Consider the following 26479-nt stretch of genomic DNA (forward strand, 5'->3'; position numbering starts at 1 on the left):
AAATAATCCCTGTGATTACAAGATTTTGTCATATCTTTTTCAAGTTTGTTAGTTTTTATAATAAGACATTTCAGAGTTGTTCGTTGTTGTTGTCGTTTTTTTCCATAATATTGATTTTTCAGACTGGCGAAGCCTCGTAATCTACCATTTATTTTTTTATCATCTGGGGGGAAGGGGTTTGGAGAATTTTGGTTGTGTCGCAGTAAATTTACCTGATCCCTGCAAGAAGCTTTGTAGTATTCTAATGATCTCCCCAAAGTGACGGTCCATTTTCTTAAGATCCGCTTTACACTATGTCAAAGACGACTAATCTTCCCTCTGTTCATCAAGAATATTGTGGGACTCCCCAAAACCCTCCTACCCCATCCCAGGTGAAAAATATTGACCGGTCTATCAAGTTCGCAAGGGCTGTTACATAACATCGTATGAAGGCAGAACTAATTCTTTGTTAAATATAGTCTCGAAGAATCCGCAAATTAAACTATGTTGAGTTTTCCAACCAACCTTCCTTTCTGTCACGCAATGTCAGGGTGACTATAGTTGGTACTCGGTAGTGAGGGAACGTAACTTACGTTCCACAGACAGTGTGTGACAAAACCACACGGCGGAAGCCACAACACCTTCTGTAAGCGCAGACTGAAGAGCACCCTTTGGGTGCTCTTACAGTGAAGTATTCAATTTCAGAAGGGCAAAGAAAGAGTACTTGAGAGACTCAAAGCTGGAAAATTATCTGATTCACAACAAGGCAATTCGTTTCTGGAAATTTGTTTCCAACTGCAGAATTACTATACCCTCTCTTGCCTATGTGGAAATCACGCATGGGTCTTATTACCTTATATAAATTGCAAAATTTATTTATTTTGTTAAAAATTCAACACCAACTATTAAATTTGTGTATTCGAATTTTTATTTTCCGCCTGCTCTATTCATTCAAGTTTCATATTTAGAAGGTCGAAGGTCATGTGGCGGGTTTAATTTTCATACGTGGTGGCAACTCATGTTTCTCACAAGGGTAATTGATACGGTGCTTAAGCTGCTAGCTGTATACATCAATTTGTTAATCTCTTCTACTGTCGACGCTACTATGATATCTTAGAATTTTGACTATATTTTATTAATCGGCAAGAACAAATCTCCTTTTCTTTTAAAGATTGTATCACAGTGCCAACCCTCTTATATTTTCTCTGGCATATCATGAACGAGACATAGACAGACAGCTCCAGTGTCTTTCCGTGTGGGGGAGGAAATTCCTTTTTTCTGAGGAAATTAGTAGTGAATTAACGCAGATTCCACGGAAGTTACGTCCTGCAGTCCAAAATGGAAGAGATAGACAGCTTGATTCAGTCTCTTATGGAGAAAGAAATTCCTGATGGGCGACAGGCTTTAAAAGATGGGCACGAAAATCTGGCCAAAGTCGCAGCTTACTGCGAACAGAAATATCGAGACGCAAACAAGCATCACGCTTTACCGGGCTCAGATAAAGCAAAGGCTTTCGAAGAAACAAGGGCTGTTCTGGAAGAGACGAAAAAGTACGCTACACAGTCGCTAGCAAGCGTGGCTTATCAGATAAACTCTTTAGCCCTCAGCATGTTGAATTTGATGGATAATCAAGCTTTAAAGGTGGAGGGACTGGAGGCAACGGTTCATCTCTTTGGACAGGTTGGTTTGTGTGTGATTTTTTTAGAATTCCACGCGCGCGCACGAAAGTTTCTCTTAAAGCTTTACACAACTATTCCTTCAAATTATTACTTCCTACGAAGCATGTGGGAACTACTAATATTAAATAATAATTATGGGGGTTCTAACGTTGTCGTATCGAGAGAAGTAATTAGCCATTTCCGGGGCCCGGCTTCGTTCTCAGCTTTTCGAAAACAAATCCTTTTGGGAGTAAAACAATGATTTTGATTGCGATGTAGAGAAATCGCGACCCTTTTTCTGAAGCAAATATAAATATTCCTTCAAGAGCAATTCATGTTCTCTGATCTTGAATAAACATTTCTTAAAAATGCTTTCAGCGATTCTAATTTTCTTCCTTAACCAAATATTGACAGAATTCCACTATTTGCGAGTCTGACATTGTCACGTTTTGATGGCTTTAATAAACCCATTCTATCCAAAGATCTAAATAGAAATTCTCCCTCCCATCGATCTTATATTTATCATATTTCAGCTGTGAGAATTTAGCATTAAATCAAACAATGTCTTCAGAATTGATATTTTTCTCTCTTCCTACAACTTTTTCGCTCACAGTGCATTAATGTGTTAGGAGAAATTACTAATTGGTCATTCTTACAGGTTAATAGACAAAGATCTCTTTATAGAACCTTAAACCCAAACACTGGTATGCATATTCTCCATATTGTTCTCTATACATTTCTTAAGGTGCTGACAAGGAGAATTTGCTTAACAATCAAAAGCTTTAGTTGGTGATCATTTTGTTTATTCTCATGATCTTCATATGTGATTCAGGGGTGATATTGTAAGGAGAATTTAGATGCTAGTCACTCTCTGGGGACAAAGGGGCAACTCAATATGAAATTTTTATATCAATGAATGACAAGTAGGAAATATTCATTGTTTTGCATTTAGAGTGTTGAAGCTCACAAAGAAAAAGTGGCTCGTCTTAAGATAGGCGCTCTTGGTTCCAACAAGTCGAGGAAAAAGGTACCTAAAATAGTGGCTCCAGCTGAAAAAGAGGAACGTGAAACATATGACTATGAGGGCATGCCAATTGATTTTCACAGTCTGGATAATTTAGGTGAATACTTGAAACTTACTGAAATTATCAAGCATGAGTTATTAGACTTCAGTAAAATAACTTTGGTTATCAAAGAGATGCACGCACTCTAACTCTTGGTTAAAGATGACCTTAATTGTTATGCATGTTAGCTCTTGTGTCTCAAGCTCTGATGTTCAAAATGAGCGTGGAGTGAATTTTTGACATTTCTGTTACAGGAACACCTAAAAAAAGGTTTTAAAGGAAATGCAGTCAGTTCTGACAGTCACCTAAGGCAATACACAAAAACAACATTCTGCTCTCAGGTTGAGTGTTTGTTATTGAATTTCAAGAGAGCTAAGATGGGTACCTGTTTAGCTAAAATGTTCAGAATTAACCAGATTGTTTAAAAAAATTGAAACCAGAATAATTATGATCATCAGAATTTATACTAATGTATGAGTTTCTTGGCATCATTCATTCTTATATCAAAAAAATTTCACCTAATGCCACCAAACACTGCCAGATTTTTTAATCACACAGTTGTTTCACCAGCTTACTCAACAAAGCCATCTATTTGGGTGCTAATGTTTTTGCAGGGAATGGTGCCAAGACAAAGAGCAGATCTCAAGAAAGTCAACAAAGTAGCAAAAAAAAAGGAGGCAGAGGAAGTTCAAGGAGAGCACAATTGACAAATCCCCCACCCCCTCCTGTACCTCCACCTTCTGTACCCTCCTTAGACTCAGATCTGCCCTCTCCCCCCTTGGTGGCAAACCAGGTGACTGCATTGCCAGCAGATAATGGTGCTGGGATCCCTCCTCCACCACCACTCCCAACAGGGGTACCTGCTCCCCCACCACCTCCTGGCATTGGAGGCACAGTACCTCCCCCACCACCAGCCCCTGGTATAGGGGGATCAGTACCTCCCCCACCACCTCCCCCCAGTATTGGAGGATCAGTACCATCCCCACCACCACCCCCTGGTATTGGAGGATCAATACCGCCCCCACCACCACCCCCTGGTATTGGAGGATCAATACCACCCCCACCACCACTTCCTGGTCTTGGAGGAGCAGTTGCATCTCCACCTCTGCCTCCTGGTACTGGAGGAGCCATACCACCCCCACCACCCGTAGGGGGATCAGTACCTCGCCCACCACCACCTCCTGGTGTAGAAGGAGCAATTCCTTCTCCAAGAGCACCCCCTGGTAAATTAGGCACAGTTCCTCCTCCCCCACCACCACCTCCTGCCATGGGAGGAGCAGTTCCCCCACCACCACCTCCTGCTGTTGTACCATCCCCATCGACTCCCCCTAGCTCAGGAGGATCAATTCCTGCCCCACCACCACCCCCTCCTTTGCCAAGTGATGGTGCTAATGCAAAGCTATCCAAACCAGGTAAACGAAAAATGAGTAAATTGTTGTATCGGTAAGTTGTATCGTTCTTGTTAGTATAAGAACTTACAGACTGACATTTTGATTTTCTTTAATCATAATCAGGCGAAGGTAGTCTAGCCTCCTCACTCCCTCCCTCTGAGGAAGAATACTACCAATCCCCATCATCACTACCAATGCCCGTGCCACAAGATAATTTGTACCAGGTTCCCTCCGTGCTAACAGGAAAAGAGACTTCTTGCATCCCTAAAAACTACATAGAAAAAGGTAGGTGGATTTTTTTTCTCGGCGTAATCGACTTTTTATACCGTAAACCTCGGATTTATAGCGCATTAGCGCACTTAACGCGGTCACTCGTCTGTTAAAATTGGTCGATAGGAGGGGTGCTTATTCGAAGGGGTGTTTGTTCGCAAGCAATCGTGTATTTCAGGATTAACAGTACCTAGGCGGATACATATCTAGTTGATGGATCCGGGGAGTTCAATTTCTCCCCCCTCCCCTCCCTTCAGTCCCGTTTGGGTATTTAAATCAAAATTCTTGCAACGCCGGGATCGCATACTACTTCTTAACTTCGTGTTTCTAAAATTTGATAATCGTGAAATGTTTCTTAGCTTATTTCAGCCCCAGTATTTTAAAAAAAATATGTGTTTGGACTCAAACCCACCCCCCCTTCCACATCAATGATTCCTAGATCCTCCCTTGTTAAGTATCGATGCTCAGGGTTTGGTCAGAATATGTTGATTATAAAAGCCATTTGTTTTCTTGCTTTCAGTGGTGACCTTGTATGAATATGTTCAAGAAAGAGACGACGAGCTTACATTTCAAGAAGGAAAGATCATTTACGTCGTCAAGAAACATGATAACGGTTGGTTCGAGGGTGTCATGGAAAATGGAGTAAGTGGCCTCTTTCCAGGAAATTATGTGGAAGTTTGTCTGTGACGACAGACAGCAACATCTTTTACTCGCATAATTGTCTGTGTTACGGAAAAAATCCTGTATATTTGGGCATGCAAATAATGGCAAAGGAAAAGTTCCAGATGGTGATTTCAGTGGCTCTATCAAGTTTTAATAACCGGGAGAAAATGCAAGTAAGGTTCTGCATTTGAATGGTCGGTTTATTTATACACTTTATATCTACACTGAAACAAGATAAGTTACAGACTTGTTCAAAATAGATATGGCTGCATATACAGCAAAAACGTGCTTGTTAAATGTAGCCGAATGCTATCATATATAGGAGGGTTGATCAATACACTCAAATTGAGTCGATTCGGCCAAGTTTATTTTAATCAAATGGTTTGAACATTGTTATGTAGCTCTAAGAATTTTTTTTTCAATCTCATTTACGAATAAGTAAAATCGCAGAAAAGAAAGGACAATTTTACATTTAAAGGAAAGAAATTTTTTAAAATTGTTATATACAAGTGGTTAACATTGGGTAACCTTGCAATGTAAATATACGCTACTCTTCAAGATGTTTAATAAACGCCATGCAAACCCAAGGCAAAAATTTGAACTACTCAAAGGAAAACCAGCTTTATCAGGGATTGTGTTGGTTGTGCTTTTCATCCGTCTGTGATTGGTTAAGCAGACTTGCGCTTCCTTCTTGACCAATGAAATAAAGACTAGACACCAATGACGACTTGGTCGCCCATGTTTTCCCGACTGGCTGACCAATCGCCTCGATTTCTTACAAGAGCTTTGAATGGCGCTGGCAAAGGTTAGTCCCGCGGGTTGGTTCGCTTCGTTTTGGATGCCATGGGAAGATATGAAAATAAATTGCGACCATTTTACTGAAAGAAATAAATTACTGCAAAACGCCAGAATTCGCTGTTCACAAGGTTAATTGCTGGATTTTATAACGTCGAGACAAAACATCCTTTCCAAAAACATCCATTCCTAAGCATGATTTATACCTTTTCAGTTATTTTTTTTATCTTATCTCATTGACTAGTCGAATAGCTTTATGTATCATATTATCAACAACTGATGTCACTTGTACCCATATTGGGCCTAGGTTTTCACCGTTTTGGCCGCACGCTGACGAAGCTAACCTAGATTAGTAGCCGCTGTTCGGGTAGTGAGCTAGCGTTCCTCCTTCAACGAGACCTCTCGGAGGGATCGAAGGCCAAATCCGTGAAAACGTCGGAAAACGAGCTAACGACGAAACCGCTGAACTGTCGAATTTTTCCATAGCGACCCACATACAATTCACCGTCAATGACGTTTATTCCTTTACTTCACCTTTAGCTGGCTTCCTTTTTGCCATATAAAAGTAATTTATCAGTCGGCGGAGAACAAAGAAATCAGAAAGCGATAGAAAATGAGCTCGCCATTTTCTGCTGCTTTTTGGCGAAATAGCCTTAGTAGTTATCAAAATCTAGATGACGCTCCGCCTAAAAGAGTGTGGCGTCTTGGCAGTATCGACGAAGAAACAGACGAGCACGTCTTGTTAGAGAGGGACAGCGAGAGCTTCCGCAATTTCACGTCTCCCAAAGAAATCGTCAGCCATTGCTGGAGAAATCGCCTGGCGGAAAGGCTCCCTTTGTGGAATCTTCGACAACCCTCATCCTCTCGTCGTCTTCCTTGTTGCAAGTCTGGTCTGGGTCTTATACTCACCACAGTATCTGGCGTCCTGTTCGCGATAGCATCGCTTTTTGTGAAGCTTTCCAACACGTCGATCCCAGCGTTTGAAATCGTCTTCTTCCGCCTTGTGATCCAAACCGTTCTTGTTGTTCCTGGTGCCATCTGGGCGCGGGCAGACTTGTTGGGCGAGCGGGAACACAGACCATTCCTCGTATGCTTCGGCGCAGTGAATTTTGCTTCTGTCTCTTGCATTTACGGATCGTTCACCAAGCTACCGTTAGGAGACGCAACTGTTTGTATATCGACAACCCCAATTTTCACCGCTCTGGTTGCCTACGTTTTCCTAAAAGAATCTTGGCATATTTTTGACGCAATAGCGACCTTTGTATGTCTGGGTGGAGTGGTCCTTCTAACGAAACCAACATTTCTCTTCGGCTCTTCAGGTACTTTAAATAGATATGCGTCATTAATTTTCAGTGTTCTTTTTGTTTTCCCTACCTCAAACAGAAAAAAAAGAGAAAAAAATACCTTATATTGATATTTATCTCAAGAACCAAGTATTTCAATTTTAGTGAAATTTTTAGATCTAGTCGCTTTATCACGACGTTTAACAAAGTATGTGCCGTCTATGATTACGGTTAGATTTTTGTCGTCACAAAATTGTTAAATTGATTCCATATGCCGAGGGTCTGTTCAGTAATAGGTCACAGATGACGTCAAAACGTGGTAAGAGAAAAAAATATGGCACACGAGGCGGAACCGAGTGGGTCGCTCATGTTCCTACCACTTTTTTTAACATGTATGATCTATCTACAGACCCACGGCAACAAGGAATATTTTTGTTTTATGCGAGAAAAAAAAGCACAATTCTATTAATGGTGATATCATTTATGTGTCTGTCCTTTGAAATACCATTAGTAAGAATCATCAAAATGTATTAAGGTCGTGCAGAATGGATTTTATCAAAACCTTTTAAGATTTTGTAACTCTTTGGGATTGACACAGCCAAAACTTACATCGGAGTATTCATTAACTCGAAGTCAAACGCGATTATTTTTTAGAAAATACAATTACAAAACTTTCACTCTAATTTATTTTTTCAATGTAGCAAATCTATCAAGCCACGTGACCGAGTCGTCCCGTCTGATTGGTTATGCTGTGGCACTGTCAGGAGCTGTCGTCCAATCATTGACGTTCGTTATGGTCCGTAAAGTTGGTGGTTCTGTGAGCTTCTACACCAATGTCTTCTACTTTGGCTGGTGCAGTGCACTCCTATCTGGTTTGACCATGTTTGTTTTTCAAAAACCTGTTATTCCGGATTGCGGGACGACAAGGTGGTTCCTTATTGGAGTAGGTAGGGATGCTTTCTCGTTCCAGATCAGTAAGGAAGAAATAATGATTCTTAAGAACAGGTTAGATAAGTTAAGCCTTCTGGGCTTTATGGCTCGTTATCTATGGAGGCTATTAAGTTTTCTAAACCATAAATAGCCTGTTCCAGGCGTTCAGTTAACGAAGCGCGATCGTAAACGACGCAATAGTACCTTTTTCACCCGCCTCTAATACCGCGCCGTTTTCCGTTTTACTGTGTGATTAGGCGGCTGAAACAGACTGTAGCATAAACAGCCAGGAATATTACCAAACTCTAGATGAGATGGTAGTGCATTGTGTTATTTTGTGAGACAAGTGATTGCATGAAATTCTATTTTTGTTCTGGAGTTGTCTTTGCATAATCTTTTAAAATTTGCACTTGAACACAGATCTTATTTTTTTCTGCAGCTCTCTGTGGAGTATTCGGAAGTTTCTGCTTGAACCGGGGTCTTCAGTTGGAGAAAGCAGCCCCGGCAGCGCTGATGAGGAATGTAGACATCCTGTTGGCCTTTTTATTTGACTACGCTATCTTTGGACATAGGCCAAGCCTCCTTACTTTGCTTGGGGGTCTGCTTGTGGTGTTGTCAACCGGCGGAGTGGCCCTGGGCAAGTGGTGGAGGTCACGTGATAATTTATGATCGTGTACTTCTGAGTGATCAAGGCTTTTTTTAATCTCGGTTTTTTTAAAGCTTTTTTTCTGAAACTTTTTAAGTATTAACTTATTATGGCTCCCCTCTTGTTGACGGTAACCACAGGTAGGGACCTGAAAAGAATCGAAAAATCTCGACGGTAGAAAGGAAAGATTTTAAAGCTTTTCAATCCTCTATCTTTTTTTAATTTTGAAATAACATGACAAACACACAATCCGTTTGAAAGTTTTGAAAGATTTTGTTTACAGAGTGAGGATACGCGAGAAAAAAAAATATATTCAAATTAGCAAACGAAAGCAGCAACGCATATTTTGTAACACTTTTTTATTAATTTTTAAAATTTTTTTTATCTTTTTACCGTTCACCTTTTAACTTCTTTGCTCATGAGTAAAATCCATGTAATTTTAATACTAATAAACTGAATACTACTTTCAGTTCGACTGAAAATTTTTTTTGAGGGAAGCATTGAGACGCCAAATATGAGAGGTTCTCAATGAGAAAATAAACTGAAAGACACAAGTACCTACTCGAAAAATAAATCATCATCCGAGAAATCCTTACCGATGTGGCAACTGTGATATTTCTGATTGGTATTTCAGATCATTTACTTGTGACGTAGAAGATTCGTGGAAGCTGAACCACAAAAAGTCTTCGTTTACGAGATTTAAAAATCTCGAGGTTGAAATTTTTCGACATGATGTAAATTGACAGGCAATTATTTTTAACGAGGTCTACTCACCTTTGGGATTTCTTTTCTTCGAGTGTGCATCATGACTGACAAAAACCGCTTTCTCTCTAGATCGCTGGGCTAAAATCTTCACTTCGGATCAGGAATGGGTTTCCCTTCAACTGAAACATTCTGGCAAAAAAACTGAAAAACTGAAAAGAAAAGAAAAAAAAACTAAAACAAATACAAAGCAAAGGACCCCTTCCTCCCCCCCCCCCCCAAAAAAAAACAACAACAACAACAAAAACAAAAAAAAAACAAATAGAGAACCAAACAACGCCAACAAAAAGCCACAACAACGATGAAATATTTTGTCTCGTGGGAATATTTCTTTGGACACACCCCTTTCTTTAATGTACCCAGCATGCTTTAAATTTATTCCAAGATGGCGGAGGTTGAAAATTTACTTCTCTCACTGATTGAGAAAGAAATCCCCGAAGGACGACAAGCATTGAGAGATGGCCATGAAAATCTGGCTAAGGTAGCAGAATACTGCGAAAAGAAATATCTGGAGACAAACAATCGGTTTAAATCGGGCGGAGACAGGGCGAAAGCGCTCGAGGAGTCAAGGGCTGTTCTTGACGAGACGAAACAATTCGCGACGCAGTCCCTGGCCAGTGTAGCTTATCAGATAAATTCCTTAGCTATGAACATGCTTGGCCTGTTAGATCAACAAGTTTTGAAGTTACAGGAAATGGAGTCGCGGATAAATCATATATCGGAGGTATGTTAAATATACCTACAGGTTTGTCAGTAAATCAAAACCGGAGTGAACACACCACGAAATGTAAATAAAGTTGAACTGATGTTGCTTCAAGATGCAAAACTATGTCCATTACAGTGAAAGTGACCTCTTCATACCAATTAATTACTTGTAATGTGAATTTAAACCAGCTTAGAATTATTCATTTTTAAAAGGTATGTGATAAACTTTATTTAAATTTTATTTTTTATTTGGCAACTTTTTCCTGTGGAAAGAGAGGATTACCATCAAAGTAACATCCTTCTTCAGTGGATAAACATGAATGATGATTGAAAAACCTCTTTTTGATACCTGCCAAATTTTTTTCTAAAGACACTGGATTTTATTTGGCACCCGCAGTATGTTCTTGGATTGAACCTGAACATATCCGTAGAATTTAGAAAATTTCCAAAGAAGTTCAGAACATTTCTGACTATATTGTAAAGGTTTCTTGAAGAGTGGAGGCAAATTTCTTTACAGTGCTCTCTCTTCAACAATCTTAGGTTCAACTCAATGTTAGATCATTCAACATCAACACTATCACGTGTACAAAAATGTACTAAAGAAAATAAAAAATTTGTAGAACTCTTTAAAAGGATACAAAAGTAGGGAAAAAAAAATTAAAAATTTAATGACACAAAGCTTATCCAGTTACGGTTATCCTGTTTATTTACTGTTTTATTTTAGGCTTTATCAAATAAGTTATAGGCTTCTAAAACCCTGTGAGTTCATGGCTTGTGTAGTTATAACTCCTGTAAGACACCTTGGTTCTGAAAGCCTGAAAGTATCTTACCTATACACTACAGTGATTACATATGGGCAAACTTTTTAGGGCTGTGTTGGTGGGATCACAAGTCTTTTGATTCACAGTTAAAATCATGCCTAAGGCATGGTAATTGGGGGCATGGTTTATGGTCTATGTTTGAAATTCTCATGGTACAGTCAATTATTACCAGTAATTCAGGGGCATAGCCAAGATTTTTTAAAAGGGGGATTACACTGTGTCAAGCAGAGGGTATGCACCAGTTTTTTCCACCTGAATACTATTGGTTGTTTGCCTAACTCACAAAGGGGGAATCACAGGCATCCCAGGACCCCCTAGCTATGCCCTTGTGATTTTAACCAACCATTGTATTGGTCTTGTTAGACTGTTGACATTCACAAAGAGAAAGTGGCTCGAAGGGAGATAGGTGTGTTAGCATCAAGCAAATCAACTGGACGCACTCACAGAATCATAGCCCCAGCTGAGCAAGAGAAGCCTGTCAGATACAGCAGAAGAACAACTGATTATTCCCTGCTTGATCAATTAGGTAAATAGTTTTTTGTAAAATTAACCTTAAGTACAAGTTGGCATAAAAATTCAGAGGCTTTAATTTTGGTTTTTGGCAGATTCATTGGACAGTCTTTAATCTGTATGAAAAAGGGAAAACTGTATGAAAAAGGGAAAACTGTATGAAAAAGGGAAAACTCTATGAATAAGTGAATGTGACAATTCATGTTTTTGGCCCACCTTTTTTGCTTGAATTTTCAATCTTGGAATTGTCAAATGCCTAGTTCTCTGCTTAATCAAATTTGTGTGTCAGAAATGTTTGAAGAGCTTTGTCTTTTGCAGGGCATGGAGTCAAGACAAGTGATCGTCAAGATAGCCGGCGCCGTCAAAGCAGCAAGAAAGTGAAGCCACAACAGCAACAAGCTGCAAACAGGGGGAGCCAGCGCCAACCAGTTACAGGGACAACGAGAAGAGCACCACTTATTAAGCCTCCACCTCCTCCTGTTCCTCCACCAATGCCTCCTTCTGTTCCCTCCTCAGAACTAGGTCCAACCCCTCCTCCTTCTGTGCCTGTTCCACCTGCTACTCCATCATTGCCAGGTGATGGTGCCATAGTCCCCCCACCCCCTCCACCCCCAGGAATGCCTTCTGTTCCATCACCCACTGGCATACCACCTCCACCACCACTCCCTGGTTTTGTATCCCCTCCTCCCTACCCCAGTATGGGAGGACAAGTACCTACCCCACCCCCTCCTCCAGCTTTGAATGCACATGGTGGTGCAATGAACCTTCCTCCACCAGGTAAATATATTTTTACGAAACTGCATATACTTGATTTAACATTGCTTTTGCATTAATTTTTCTTTAGAGTTTTCAGTGTGTCATTTATTTGAGGACAACTTCTATCTCATTTTATATATCAGATAATAACTGGGAAAAATTGCTTAATGAAGAAATGTAAAATGGTTTCCGTGGTTACACAGCCTGATGTAAACACGCTGGAGGTTGGGAGAACATGAGATAAGCGTAGGAAACCACAACGCGAAGCGGAGTGGTTTCCAGCTTATCGAGTGTTTTCCCAACCTCCCTCGTGTTTACATCAGGCTATGTAAACACAGAAACCATTTTACATTTCTTTTATAAAATAACTAATGAAAGAGGAACAAAAACCGTGTTTACATACGCACATGTAAAATGGTTTTATGGCCAATCAGAGTGTGCTTACTATTTGAATTATTTTATAAATTGTCTTGTTAAACAGAAGCAAGTGTAAATGAAGAGGGATGGTACTGGTTCAGTAAAAGTCATGGCATTCTTTACACTTAAAGATTAGATCTTGTTCAGAGAGTTTCTTAGTTATGGCTTTCCTTATTGTCATTTCAGATTTGATTCCCCCATCAGAAGTTGATGGAGGGAGCACTTATGAATCTGTGGTTGGTAAGGAAGCAGTCTTGTCAACTGAAAGTTTAAAGCCTTATCAGTGCTCCAAACTCTTTGTTTTTTAAAGTCAAATCTTATAAAGTTCATAAATTATACTGTTTTCTTGATATTCAGATGCAATGGGTTTGCCCCCACCCCCACCCTCTGAAGATGACTTTTACCAGGCCCCATCATCCCTTCCCATGCCTGCACCACCAGAAGATTTGTATCAGGTGCCACCCCCACCAGTGGAGGGACAGTCTGGTGTTCCTGATAACTATATTGAGAAAGGTATGTTAAGTGAATGGAACTGATTAAACGATGCTGATTCAGGACATTTTGAATCCTTTACACTCTAACATCAGTATGCATGTTCTCTATACTGTTCCTTTCAATTTCTAAGGTACTGACTAGGAGAATTTGTTTAACAATCAAAAGTTTCTTTACTTGGTGGGCATTGCCTATATTCTTGTAGCCTTAATTTTGATTCAGCTGTGATGTTGTTAGGAGAAATTAGATGCTGATCAATTATTGTTTGTATGAATCATCTCTAGCTATGCTTAATCTCATGCACTGTAGTACTACTCTGTATTCCAATGATTAGACATGCATAAAACCTGCAATTCTCTTGTTTACTCACACAAAGAGCTAACACCTGAGAGTTGAGCTTTTAAAATGCACCACAGCAGTTCAACTGTCTTAAGTATTTTGGTAGATCATAGTTGACAACACATCAAGTGTTGTGTACATTATTGCTGTTTTTCATTCTTTCAGTGGTGTCCCTGTACAGCTATGCTCAGCAGAGAGATGATGAACTCACATTCGACGAAGGAGTGATCATTTATGTTGTCAAGAAAAACGATGATGGTTGGTTTGAGGGTGTCACAGAAAGTGGCGTTACTGGTCTCTTTCCAGGAAACTATGTGGAAGCTTGTCTTTGATTCAAGACATCTCATTTGGTGAACCAATTATAAAATGTAACTAGAAGTTTGCCACTGAAAGAGAACTTCAAAATCAGAGGTTTAGCTGATTACAGACACTGCTTTACATGAAAGCTAGAATCTTGCTTAAGTGACAGGCTTTGAGTTCACTGATAATCCCTTGTTGACTTTTTTTCTGTTGATTCTCATCATTTGTTGTCTTGATATTGTTTAAATATTGCAAGGAGAAATTCTGTCTTGGTCACTTATGGGGGTTAAAGGATTCAGAAATCAGCTAAGCTTGCAGCTAATGATCACACATAAACCTTCAAGTAAAGCCTGATAAACTGGTCAGAAGCATTGTGCATTTTAGAGGCACTTCCTTTAGAATAATTAACAATTATTTACCAAATGGAGGTGAATAGTAGTGGGTATTTACCTGGCCACAAAGTGGCAAGGTAAATATCCACCACTTTCAATGACACTGAAATGAATAATTATTTTAGTATATACCACACATATACCAAAATACTAGTTTGTCTCTTTCAATATACGAAAGAAAGGTTGGAAATGAACCTCGATGTGTGATTTTGTCTCACCAGCTTCTTGGAGGTGAATAGTACTTGCTATTCACCCCCAAAGTAGCCAATCAGCATGCATGAAAAGAACTATTCATTTGTGTGGTATTTACTGAATACTTGATAAAGAAGGAAGTGTTTAATGCTGCCATTGATGCTTACTGAAAATATTTAGGTTTTTTTGATGGAAACAAACATCACATTCTAAAATATTTTTTATGAGAAATATAGTTAAGATTATCAACAGCTGGTTGGTAGTAGGTTATTACATAGTCTATTTTTTGTATAAAATTGGGTTTATGTTAAGGACCAGAAACATCTATGGAACAGCCTTTTGGGATAACATTTTTATGGGTCTCCTTTAATACCCCGTTACAGTCATAAATTCAAGGTATCTTTTTTGTTATGTAGTTTGGTAAAGAAGAGAAAAATGGAATTTTGATATCACGAGATATTCATTTGATGGGGGAGGAATGTTAGAAAAGAAGACACTCAAAAATGAGAATTAGTTATTTTAATCTTATAACTTGTGTATAATAAAGTATCTATGAAGCTGTATATTTAATTGGCTATCTATACTACAATTCAAGGTTGTCTTTAGGTGGTGCTCTCTAGAATTATACCTTTGCAGATAATCTATGTTGATTTGTGAATTTATCCTCCTTAATCCTTAATTGATCATTAAAATTAAATTTTCCATTGGCTTTAAGCATCTTTTTTAGAGGAGAGAAGAAGACAAAAAATTGCTAGATACAGGATTTTTGTGGAAAATCTTGAGGCCCTTTTTTGCTTAGATTATCCTGTGAGCATCTTTTGATGTTTGTTTGTTTTATTGTAATTGTACAGAGAAAATTGAAAGGGAAGTTTTTTTACCTTGCCTCCAATTAATTACTCAATAAAGATGATAATTATTGTAATAATTTTTTTTCCTGTTATCCATTTACTAGCCTGCATTATGAATAGACAATTCTGGTTTGGTGCTAAGGTTGTTTATTGTTATTTTGGATTTAAAGGCATCATCTGTTCAGTCTTATCCTATGCAAAGTGTTATGAAGTCCCCTCCCCCTCACAGGCTCCTTGGTATGAACAATCCTGAAGGGTACAGAGTCAAACCATTTAGTCTAGCCTGTTCACAGACCACTGTTTTGTTGCTCCCTAGCTACAATTGTGCTTTTCACCCTCACACTCGATTTTACCAGGTGGATGCCATCAGTTGGCTTTGTGGATGTTTGGCAATAATACAGGTGACAAGTCACTGGGAAGAGAGAAAATTATTTTGTTTTGATGTTTTTCACATTCCTATGAATTCCCCTTTTTTCCACTTAATATCTTAAAATCATCACCATCATTTTGAACATCGTCTGACTCCCTTGTGGCACCATAAGCTGTTATCCATCATACACATCTGTATCTCCTTAATTAGTGTTTTTTAGTATTCTGCGCCCATTTGAAGCCTGCTTTTGCTACTATGACATAATACAGGTCGTTTTAGGATGAGAGTGCAGTCATTCCTGTCCTTAATCAAAGTCCACCTGACAGTCCAGTCCAGATTTTACCTCAACAGGGTTCCCAACGGGTTCCGACGGGGACGGGAAGAGTTGATAGCGCATGAGCAGATGATGTGTTTCAACGCCGCAAATCCCGCCGCGATCTGTCTTGAGTCCATTTCCTGATCAGAGGGTATGGAGAGGAAGTAGCAGCCCTCGAAGCATCACGATTGTGAATAGGCTCCGTCATGGGTCTTATTTTCTCCAGGTGGAGGGTAAGTGCAGTTGATTTGGCTTCTTGGTCTCGATCGCGGATTCTCTCAGCAGTGTCAAAGCAGGAAACAACTCTGTGGATCCTAGCTGTTGCATCTGAACACTAACCACGATCGTAGTAAAACTTTACTTTCTTTTCTTGGCAGAAAAAGGAATCGCTCGGAGAAGTGTTAGAATTACTGGAGAAGGTGAGGCTTATGCAAAAGTGAAATCTTAATTGTAATTTATGACGGCTAAATCGTTTTTAGGGTAATTCACAATTTTTGGATAAATGATCAAGCTATGGAAATTTCACCATCGGCGTGAAAAATTTGTAGAAAGGTTTTATCAATATAGTAGCTAGTAATAGTATTATAATCAAACTGTTATTTTTGCTATATGAGAATATGATCATGAATGATCGACAAACCGCAAATATGGCTGAGTTAAATTTTTCAAAAATTTCTTTACGTTAGCCAACAGATTTCACAACTATTTTAACTTGAACAGACATTACTTGTTAGATAAGTCGAGTTTTATCTTTCTTCAGTTAACACTGGAAGAAATTTTGGAACAAGCAGAGGCTCTTTTAAAGATAACATAACAAAATGACTTATTTTGTTTTATTGAATAATTAATTATTGCCTTTAATGTTTTTGGGAGGAGTTTGTACTGCTAACTCTGAAGAATAATAATGATTTCCATAGGCTTCTTATAACTGACACACGATGCTATTATTCTATGGTTGAAAAAAATAAAATAGGTCAAATTAGAAATGAAATTTGTGTTAACAATTTTGATTGCTTGATATGGAAACATTGTCCTTATTAAGCAATTTTTAATAAGCTTCAGTGTGCAATTAGATTCCATACAGCCAAAAGTATTCCTACAATTTCTTGCAATCATGGAGCATTCAACTTCATGAATGCATCAGATGTTTTGTCTTAGTTACATTGGCAATGGTGTCACAATATTACCAAAACAACGAGTCAGTTCTTTATTTTTACCTGTCTATATATTTCAAAACCTTCTGAAATTCCTGTGATATTCATTTCTTCTATCTCTTCTCAGGATATCAAAGCATTGCAGTCCAGTCAGCAAAGAACGGAAAACCTCAGAAAGAAATTTATTGGTTCTCTGATCCTGTACTCAGTTGTGATGTACATTTTAGCTGCTCTTGTATGCTACTTTTATGACTTTCCAAAGTCTTGGAAAGCTAAAATTGTGCGATCAATTCCACTCCTTGTATTTCCTTTTGTGTGAGTATCAACACTTTATCTGAACATCCATGTCAACCAGTAAATGGTTTGAACCCCGGGAAAATGTCATAGTGTACTTTGATCATCTGGATGAGTGTAGTCCTGAGAAGGACTGTTGTTGGTAGTGGTGACTGACGTTTCAACTACCTCAGCGGAAGTCATCATCAGAGTCAAGGGAATAGTTGTTGTCAGTCGGATGTTCTAAGTCCAGTTTGTATAAACTGATTGGTCAGTTCTGCTGTGATGTTGTTGGCTGCAAGACTCAAGTGGCATAGGTTGGTCGTGATTGGTGGGTCTTGATCTGTTAGTAAAGTAAGGTCATTCTGTTTGGTTCATTTGTAATGTTAATGTAACGTAAATGAGTTGTTTGTATGGTGGTAGTAGTGGTTGAGGAGGTCTGTTCTTAGTTAGTAAATCAGCTTTCCAGAGTCAGTTGTTGAAAGTAGTTGGTGCTGTAGGTTAGGCATTGCTCAGAGTCCCAGTGAATGGTGTGGTTCGTAGGTTGGTGTTGTTCAGCTATGTGATTGTTGACATCATGTTTCCTCATTACTCCCTTGTGTTCAGTCAGTCTAGTTATTGTGTGGAGTGCACAGTAAGGACCCTCTCCAAGGGTATTCCAACCATGTTTGCTAAACTGTCATGTGACTGTTAAACCTTAAAACATGCCCCCTCTTTTTTTCCAGAGTGTATTTATTGAAGAGAGTGCTTCATTACTTTTTTGTTCAAAGAATTAGTAAGAATGGTAAGGAACCTGACTGTTTTTATGTCTAGTGTATTTTAAGCTTTGAAAATACTTTTTGTTCCTTAGGAAAGTATACAGTGTCTACTCTATACCTAATATATTCCTTACTATGCAGTCATGATCTTTTTACATTGAATCTGAAAGATAGCTAAAAAAGTAGCATGTTGTAAATGAATTTCTGAAAACCATGGTTGTATTCCCTGGTCTCTTAAAAATTATCAAACAGAGGGTCTTACTGAATAGTAGTGTGTAGTAGTAGTGGAAAACTCATTTAGTTTGTATTTTTTTTATTTTCAGAAAGAAGGCTGGAAGAGTTAAAGGACAAGAAGAGACAAGTTGTAAGTAAAATAGAAATGTTTTTATATTACTTTTGAATATAATCTGAGGATATGGCTTTTGTTTACCTTTGGTCTTTATTTTCTAGGCCTTTTTAGTTAATTACAACTTATTTTTTTTATTACATTGCTTATTTGTGTGAATTTTAGCTTGAGGAAGTGATGGAAAAAGAGACTTACAAAGCAGCTAAAGATTTGCTGGCTAAATATGACCCCAATTCTGAAGTTGTTAAGGTAACAGGAAAGTGTTTCATCATGGTATTAAGATAAAATTGTGTTGTAACTGTAACTAAGTGTCAGTTTTAGTATTGCAAAAAAAATGCCTGATTTGTTTTTCAACAAGTTGTCATAATTTTACTGACAATACCTCATGTTAACACATTATGTTTTGCTTTATCTGCCCATAAGTAACAAAAAAACATTGTGAGGAATAACTAGAAATTATTTCAATACCATTTTGAAGGGAACAAATGAGATAATAGTCCATTTTACAGTTGTGTGCTTGGTTGCCAAGCCTTTGAACAGGAGTGAGGCTGAGGGTGACCTTGTTATGATACAAACCTTGCTGCTTTTGAAATGCAAATTAATTTGTTATCATGCTAACTAGATTCTGGTCTCTAACACAACAAGGTCACCTTCAGCCTCACTCCAAATCAAAGGCTTGGCAACTAAGTACACAACTGTAAAATGGCCTATTGGGGTTAAAAAGTAACAAATTCTGATCCACTACAGAGAGAGGTCATCTTAACTCTGTAAGTGCAACTAGCTCTGCTCACCTGTTGCATTTTCAACTTTGTATATGACTGTTGCAGAGTTGATGTAGGTATGAATCACACGATGTGATTCATATTGAGACCATATTAGAGCATTGAACCATCATGAGCAAAAAAATTGTATTATCTAAATAGTCCATTTTAACAGTTACATGCTTGGTTACCAAGCCTTTCAACAGGAGTGAGGCTAAGGGTGACCTTGTTGTGATACAAACCTTGCTGCTTTTCAAATGTAAATTGCTTTTTTTATCATGCTAACTAGATACTGGTCTCTATCACAACAAGGTTACCTTCAGCCTCACTCCAAATCAAAGGCTTGGCAACTAAGTACACAACAGTAAAATGGTGTATTGCCTCACCAATTGTTCTTTTGTTCAGGTGGAAAGAAAAGAGACACCCATTTCGACTCCTACACACAGTGTACAGAGTCCAAGTGGCTCAATGGGAACAGGTTAGCACTGAAGATCTTTAGATTAGCACCTCCCCATTGAATTTGGGGCCTGGGCTCTGTTTCTCATGAGGCCCTGTAACTTAACTGGCCTGAAGCCATGTTTTAAAATCAAAAGCTAAATAATAGAGAAGCATGCTGTGACATTCTAACCAGTCCATTTTGTTTCTTCAGCTGATATTTTTATTTTATAATTCTCAAAACTTTTGAAACTCCCATCTTGGATGAAAAAGGAACCGCTTTACAAGAAGCAGGCATCTGGACTCTGTGTTATGAGATTCAAGGTTCAAGACCTGGCCAGGTCATTTTTTTTTTTCCGCAAGGCTCTCTACTCTCACAGCCTCTTCCCATCCGCAGGTTAAAGTGTCAACTAGCTTTATGTTACAGAAACCAAGATAAACTTTGGCCGGATAGGGCTCTTGATTTGAGTGTGTACTTAACTTTTTTTCCCTCACTGTGGGCTATTTCAAAAACTGCCTCTAATATTGGCTGAAATGTAAAATATCTGCTTCTCCCCCCCCCTTCCTCACACACACACAAATAAGCAAATAAACATACCCTCCCCTTGTCAGCTAATTTATAATGATTGCCCCCCTCCCCTCCTTCCTGAGATAAGTGTCCTCTTTGCCATTTTTGTTGGCAAGTGATCCTGTTTGGTAACATAGTCTGGTGCTCTACTGCAGTCTTCAATTGCCACATTTATGGTGTACTCTTTTCAGTTTTTGAACTTGCTAAGGTTTGAAAAATAACTTCAAGTACAAAATGTGATCCTGTTGAGCATCAGCTTTGTAAATCAACATATTTACCATTCACATTGTTTAAATGCAAATGTCATTGTACAAAAAAGGTTTATATTGGGACATTTGAAAAAGTACCTGTCTTTAATTAAGCATGCACTGCCCCTTGAATAACAAGCACCCCCTGTCTCAGCTCTGGGTACTAAATTAGGGATTAACTCAAAGGCTCAGAGCAAGAACGACCCCTTTATTTTTCGGCCATTTTTGAAAGTGTTCAGAAGTAGTTGAATTTTGAATTTTGAGTAGTTTTACTCGATACACACTGTTTTGGTTTTTTTTTCGCTGGTTTGCGCTTCGTTTTTGAGAAATAACGTATGCAAAAAAACCTTGAATTTCGTAGCGGCTTTCATTGAATGAAGCTGAAACAAAAGAAGCCTTTTGTTTCATCAAAACAATACAGCCCCCAAGAACTTGCATATTCATAACCAGTTTAAAGAAAGAGTATGCTTTTTGTTTTGAGTTTAAAACACCATTTAGCAGACGTAAAATATCCTTGAACAAACTCGCGCTATGGCAGAATTGAAGACAAAACCAAAGATACGTTGACATAGCCAAAAGTTTATACGAAAACACTCCTGTTGAACGCTTACGCGAAGGAGTGCTGCAGTTTTATTTGACGATAAAATTTAAGTCGTGTATTCGAATGTTCTTGTAGCACAGTCAGTTAGGCATTGGACTCGCAGTCAGACGGTCAGTACGGCTCTTTTTTTAACAAATGTCTGTTTATAAATTTAGGGAAGCCAAAGAGTGGGACTTGGGTGTTCTTCTTTCTTTGAACTAAAAATCTTTGAAGTGAAGCTCTGTTGGACAAACCAGTGTGGTAATGGGTTACCTTAACCTTTTACATCCAAATATTAATGTTCTTATTCTCCTCACTGTTCTCTTTATATTTCTGACGATTCTTCTGTTACTGAAAAGGAGAATTTGTTTGAAAATCAGCAGCTTCTTGAATTGGTCATCATTTCCTTGTTCTCATGACTTTTATATTTGATTCAAGAGTAATAAAGCAAGGAGCGTTTAGAAGCCAGTCCCTTTTTAGGTACAGTGGGTTAAAAATTCTGGATCAATATCTGTATCTGGGCAACTGCCCACCTACCCCTCCCCTAACCCAACATTAACCCTAAGTTGTTATCAATAGACTGTTGTTGGGTTAGGGGAGGGGTAGGTGGGTAGTTGCCCAGATACTGATATTGATCCAAAATTCTTTGTGATGAGGACTTTTTTCCCCCAGAATTAAGACAGAGGAATGCCCTGGGTAAGGTTGAAAGTCCAGGGGCTCCATTACAGCGCACCATCTCTGAGCCCTCTCTAGCAGAGTCTCCAGGCCAGATGAATCAATCAGGGGATAGCAAACAGACAAATCAGAAGGCAATAGAGCCAAAGAAATCCAACAGCCTCATGAATATTCCTTCAAACTCATCAGGTTAGTCTTGTGCTTTGCAGAATTCATTACAATTTTAAAGTTTCTTTGTGCATCGTATAATTTGATGTTATGATACTGTTACTGGGATTGTTGCTTTGTGACTGAAGAGGCTCCATGTAAAACTTCATCATCCTTAAGTCTGAGGGTTGATATTGTCAGGTGGAAGTTTTTGCTTCACCTCTAATTCACAATGATAGAGTGTTTACTCACTGCTGTACAATTGAAGTGGGAGAGATTGGCTTTCTTTTTGCTCGAGCTTCAGTAAAAAAGTACTCAACATTCCATGCAATTATGAAACCTCTTTGTGATGAACTGTTTATAAACAATCATAATAAGTAATATCAATCATTTCCTGGTGGCCTTCCTTTCCTCTTTTGCATCCCTTGAATAACAACTGACGTTCACCGTTACCCTTTGACCTCCCAGGTGCAGCATCTCCATTGCCCCCTGGTACGCCCCGCAGAATAGCCTCACCAGGTCCCATGCCGAGACCTGCTCAGCCAATCTTACCACGAGAAAGAACAGCTATGGATAAAGTAATTTTTATTGTCTAACTCCGTGCTTTAAGCCTCTTTGTCTGTTTTAATTATTTAATGGAATATTCAGTCTTAATCCTTTACACCCTAACATCAGTACCCATATTCTCAATACTGTTCTCTATATATTTCATTAGGAACTGAAAAGAAGAATTTGCTCAACAAAGCAAGAGCTTCTTGAATTTGTGATCATTCCCTTAATTCATGTGACCTTGTTGTTTGATTCAGGGGGAATATGTGATTGATAATAACTACTCACAATTCAAGATTACAATTGATACAATTGACAAAAATTAATATATGAAATTTCATAAAAATTCAAAATCATGTATAATGCAAAAGCATTCAGCTTGAAAATTGCCCTTTAAAAAAAAAAAAAAAAAAAAGAAAACTTTAGATGCCTGCAGTGGCAATGTTCAGGGGGAATGCTGTTGGGAGAAATTAGTTGCTGGTCACTCTCAGGGGTTAACAATGGCTTACACAATGGAACTTTTTTTGCTTTTAGTTGGTGGAATATCTTGTTGGTGATGGACCAAATAACAGATATGCTCTGATATGCAGTCAATGCCACTCTCATAACGGAATGGCCTTGAAGGAGGAATTTGAATATATAGGTATGCTGTTAAATTGATCTACAACATCTTGAAGGGGACACACACTATTGATTTTATACAATATAGTGCCCTGTTGAGTAAGAAAACATCCTGATCCCAAGCTTTTCACTCCAAGAAAATTATTTCTGTACCAAGTAAAATTATTAAATTTTCAACTTCAAGTATTGCATTTCTAGTATTCTGATTGATTCCAGTTATCAGCTCATATTCTGAGTCACCTTATATGGAAATGCATTGCAACAGGCTGAAAATTTGGCCTTAGAAAGCTCCAAACGTTTAGGATTTTAATGAAATTTAATAACACAATTTTTCCGCGTGTGCTTGTTGGATAAGAGATTGGTTATAGAGAATTGGTAGTGAGAACACTCAAACTTATCAGGTAGAAGTTGTCGTCTTGATCTAACACCAAATTCTCTTAACTAATTTACAAGGAAATGTGTAGCATCTAAAGGGGAGGATTAACAATGAGATCTTGGGAGTTATATGGTTAAAAGTAGGCAGGACTCCTGTAACACATGAACTCAGAGTATGATGTACTCCCACAAGTTCAACTCAGCTCAGTGAGCATCCAGCTAAAGCTTGAACCCAGGTTTCCCAACCTGGATTCCAGCACATTGGTTGCTGGGCAGCTATGTCTCTCCTCTTTTTTTTTTTTTCTTTTTTTTTCAGTAAGATGTATTTTGCTGATTGCTCTTTGTATTATTTTCACAACCAGCCTTTAGATGCTGTTATTGTTACCAACTCAACCCAGCAAAGAAACATCGTCCCACTGCTCCAAAACTGGATTATGACACTTGGTCATCTCCAAGACAAACCTCTGGACAAGGTGCTGGGCTGCACCACAGGAAACCCACAAATTCAGTGCAGGCCATGTTAGAGAAAAAGAATGGTTTGTGTCAAAGAAATATTTCCTCTTGTTTTTGTTGAGAGAGTTTTTTTAAAAACATCACGTAGTGCCTAAATTGTCATGTCCTCATTTCTTGTAGTAAGCATGATGTCACTTGGGAAGGATACATCTTTCTCCACTTTTGCAATTATTGTAGTTCTATCCAGGCTATTCAAACCTCATACTAATTAATGTGTTATATTTCAGTGACACAAAAAGCAGATGAGCCCAGTTCTGTGAAGGAGGAAGAGTTATTGAATGGTGATGATGCTGCAGTGGAGAAAATCAAAGGTAAAATGCAGTGTGTACTGAAAATTTGTGACAGAGATGCCAGTTAGTTTTGCAAGATGGGAGCTTAGTTTGTCCCATCTTGTGACTAAAGGTTCTCATATGAACTAGTCTTGAGATTTCTTTTGAAGAGGTTGAAGAAAAACTTCTCACAAGAAAAAAAAAATTCATGATATTTTCCAAATTTATTACTTACTGAGTTCTTCAGAGAGTAGCTACACATAAGATGATTGGTATATAATTATTACATATTTTGCAGTAAACTTTTTTCAGGAATTGTTTTTGCAGGTTTGTGGACACTCTGCACAAATGTGCAAGAGTTAAAACTTCTCAAACTTTTCATGCTACATAGCAAATCCTTTTTCCAAGCCTAGATCTGAACTTGATTCAAAATCAAAGTTACCCAGGGTCACTTCTCTAGGTGAAAACAACTTGTAAATCTTGCTACATAAGTTTTTAGGTTTATTCCCTCTGCTGTTTTCTCTAGTTTGGTCATCTGTAGTTCCATTCTGGTTTATTTGGAGCTAAAGTTTAAATTGTTTGAATTGCCAAGGGCAGCCATCATGGAGCAGTTTTATACTAATTTTCATCAAAATTAGTTTTCTTTCATTAAGTTGCCTGCTCCCTGGTAACTCTTACTTATGAGATGGCAAGTCAAACCTTTCTACCGTTTGTTATATTGCCCATCACCATTTTTGTTTTGCTTTTGCAGAAACTGCCAACAGCTCAGACATCAATTTGGAAGACAAAGAATGTGACCAAGGGCACTAACATGTTGTATGCAGTTGTTGCTGTGGATGATTACAGTTTTGTTCTGTTGGGTACAAAGATATTTTAAATTATCATTTAAATGAGCAAGAGCAAGGTTGTTATAGGGACTAGAAAATACTGTGGTGTCATGTGATATGCACTGAATTTATTCACATTAAATTCCAAAGGCCTCTAGTTCAAGTAAATTCAGTTAAACCATGAGAAGCACAAGAAGATTAAATTTCTTGTTTAGTCACAGATTCTTTATAGATGGTTTATTTATTATGAGTATTAACAAGGAGTTGTTCCCTCTTATGATGGAGATATGTCAGATACTCTGTCAGATTAATTTATTGAGAGAATAAATGACACTTTTAAAAATAAAACTTTTGTGACTGTAGCATACTTGGTAATGTTCAGTGCAAGTAGTGAAATTAAGTGTACTGTGCTAAATTTCTTCCTAGAATGTCAATATGTAAATGTGGCTTGTTGTTTAACACTAATTTCTTGAAGCCAGAATAACCAGGAATGTTGAATGTTTGGCAGACAGCGCAAAGAATTTGTATTCTAATCTTTGGAGTGTAAGGGTTAACACAGCTTCAAATGAACATCTGGGTACGATGTGTTCCCTTAACCCTTTAACTCCTATGAGTGACTAGGACAGAATTTCTCCTTACAATATCAATAGAATATCAACCAGATAAGTGATGAGAATAAAGAAAACATCAATTTGGTGATAATTAGTTGATCCAATACTCAATTCTCTGAACTAACTTTAGAAGAATTGTATGGTTGACAGTAAGGAGAATTACAAATTTTGTCTTGGAGTTGAAGGGTTAATTTATGAGTTGAGCCCAAGAATAATGCTTGAATCAATGTCAATATATGAACAACTGTGTTCTTACCCCTCCCCTGACCTAACATTAACCCTAACTTGTTATCATTTGACTGCAGTTGTGTTAGGGGAGGGGTGGGTGTGCAGTTAGTCAGATACAGACATTGATCTGATTGCTTCATTGATACCACTTAGTAGATCAAATTGAGAAGTGGACATTTTTTATGCATAAAACTATATTTATAGTTTATTTTCAGCAAAAAGTGCTGCATAACAAATTGTAAATCACAGATAAGTTGAAATTACAGTTGCATGAGGCAAGTGGAAGTAAAGTTAAATTTTGAAAGCTGAATGATGGCATGAATTTTTAGTGTAGACTGTTTTGTGTCCCACAAACTATTGTTGTGATAGATAAAGAAAGAAGCACATTTAAGATATAGGTGCTCTGTGATCTTGAGTATAGCATCAAAGTTTCAGTGAAAAAATCAGTGATGCTTCCTGCAAGGGAGGAGTGAGAATTTCCTAGTGGCAGAAGGAGGGAAGGGTCCTTCAACAGTTTCTTGCTGAAATTAGGGGCTTGCTTGGGATAAGAAAACTTCCAGAGGGATATTTTCTCTGATGTGATTGAAAGAAAAGAGTTTATGTGGCTCTCTACTCTCCCCCTGTTAGGTAAGGAATTCCAAC

The 26479-nt window shown here is 38.3% G+C and overlaps 3 protein-coding genes across 3 annotated transcripts; all 3 read left to right on the forward strand.

Annotated features, from left to right (window-relative positions):
• Positions 1-1032: 1032 nt before the first annotated feature.
• LOC131776145 (uncharacterized) lies at positions 1033-15290 on the forward strand. Its single transcript, XM_066172854.1, has 11 exons — positions 1033-1659; positions 2590-2758; positions 3316-4113; positions 4216-4377; positions 4883-5037; positions 9818-10165; positions 11331-11493; positions 11796-12254; positions 12837-12890; positions 13008-13163; positions 13647-15290. The coding sequence occupies exons 1-11, from the start codon at positions 1318-1320 to the stop codon at positions 13811-13813; spliced, it is 2973 nt and encodes a 990-aa protein (XP_066028951.1). The 5' UTR covers positions 1033-1317; the 3' UTR covers positions 13814-15290.
• Positions 5053-9113, forward strand: LOC136283810 (solute carrier family 35 member G1-like). The gene is made up of 3 exons (XM_066173060.1): positions 5053-7139; positions 7805-8050; positions 8473-9113. The coding sequence occupies exons 1-3, from the start codon at positions 6434-6436 to the stop codon at positions 8700-8702; spliced, it is 1182 nt and encodes a 393-aa protein (XP_066029157.1). The 5' UTR covers positions 5053-6433; the 3' UTR covers positions 8703-9113.
• A 707-nt stretch (positions 15291-15997) lies between the features above and the next one.
• On the forward strand, positions 15998-26147 carry LOC131776151 (endoplasmic reticulum junction formation protein lunapark-A-like). The gene is made up of 13 exons (XM_059092300.2): positions 15998-16132; positions 16277-16318; positions 17181-17368; positions 18052-18110; positions 18408-18448; positions 18596-18679; positions 19597-19669; positions 21695-21886; positions 22313-22422; positions 22928-23036; positions 23752-23925; positions 24130-24213; positions 24923-26147. The coding sequence occupies exons 1-13, from the start codon at positions 16106-16108 to the stop codon at positions 24979-24981; spliced, it is 1242 nt and encodes a 413-aa protein (XP_058948283.2). The 5' UTR covers positions 15998-16105; the 3' UTR covers positions 24982-26147.
• The last annotated feature ends 332 nt before the right edge of the window (positions 26148-26479 follow it).

The sequence above is a fragment of the Pocillopora verrucosa genome, chromosome 10 (genome assembly GCF_036669915.1).
Source record: "Pocillopora verrucosa isolate sample1 chromosome 10, ASM3666991v2, whole genome shotgun sequence".
NCBI lineage: Eukaryota > Metazoa > Cnidaria > Anthozoa > Scleractinia > Pocilloporidae > Pocillopora > Pocillopora verrucosa.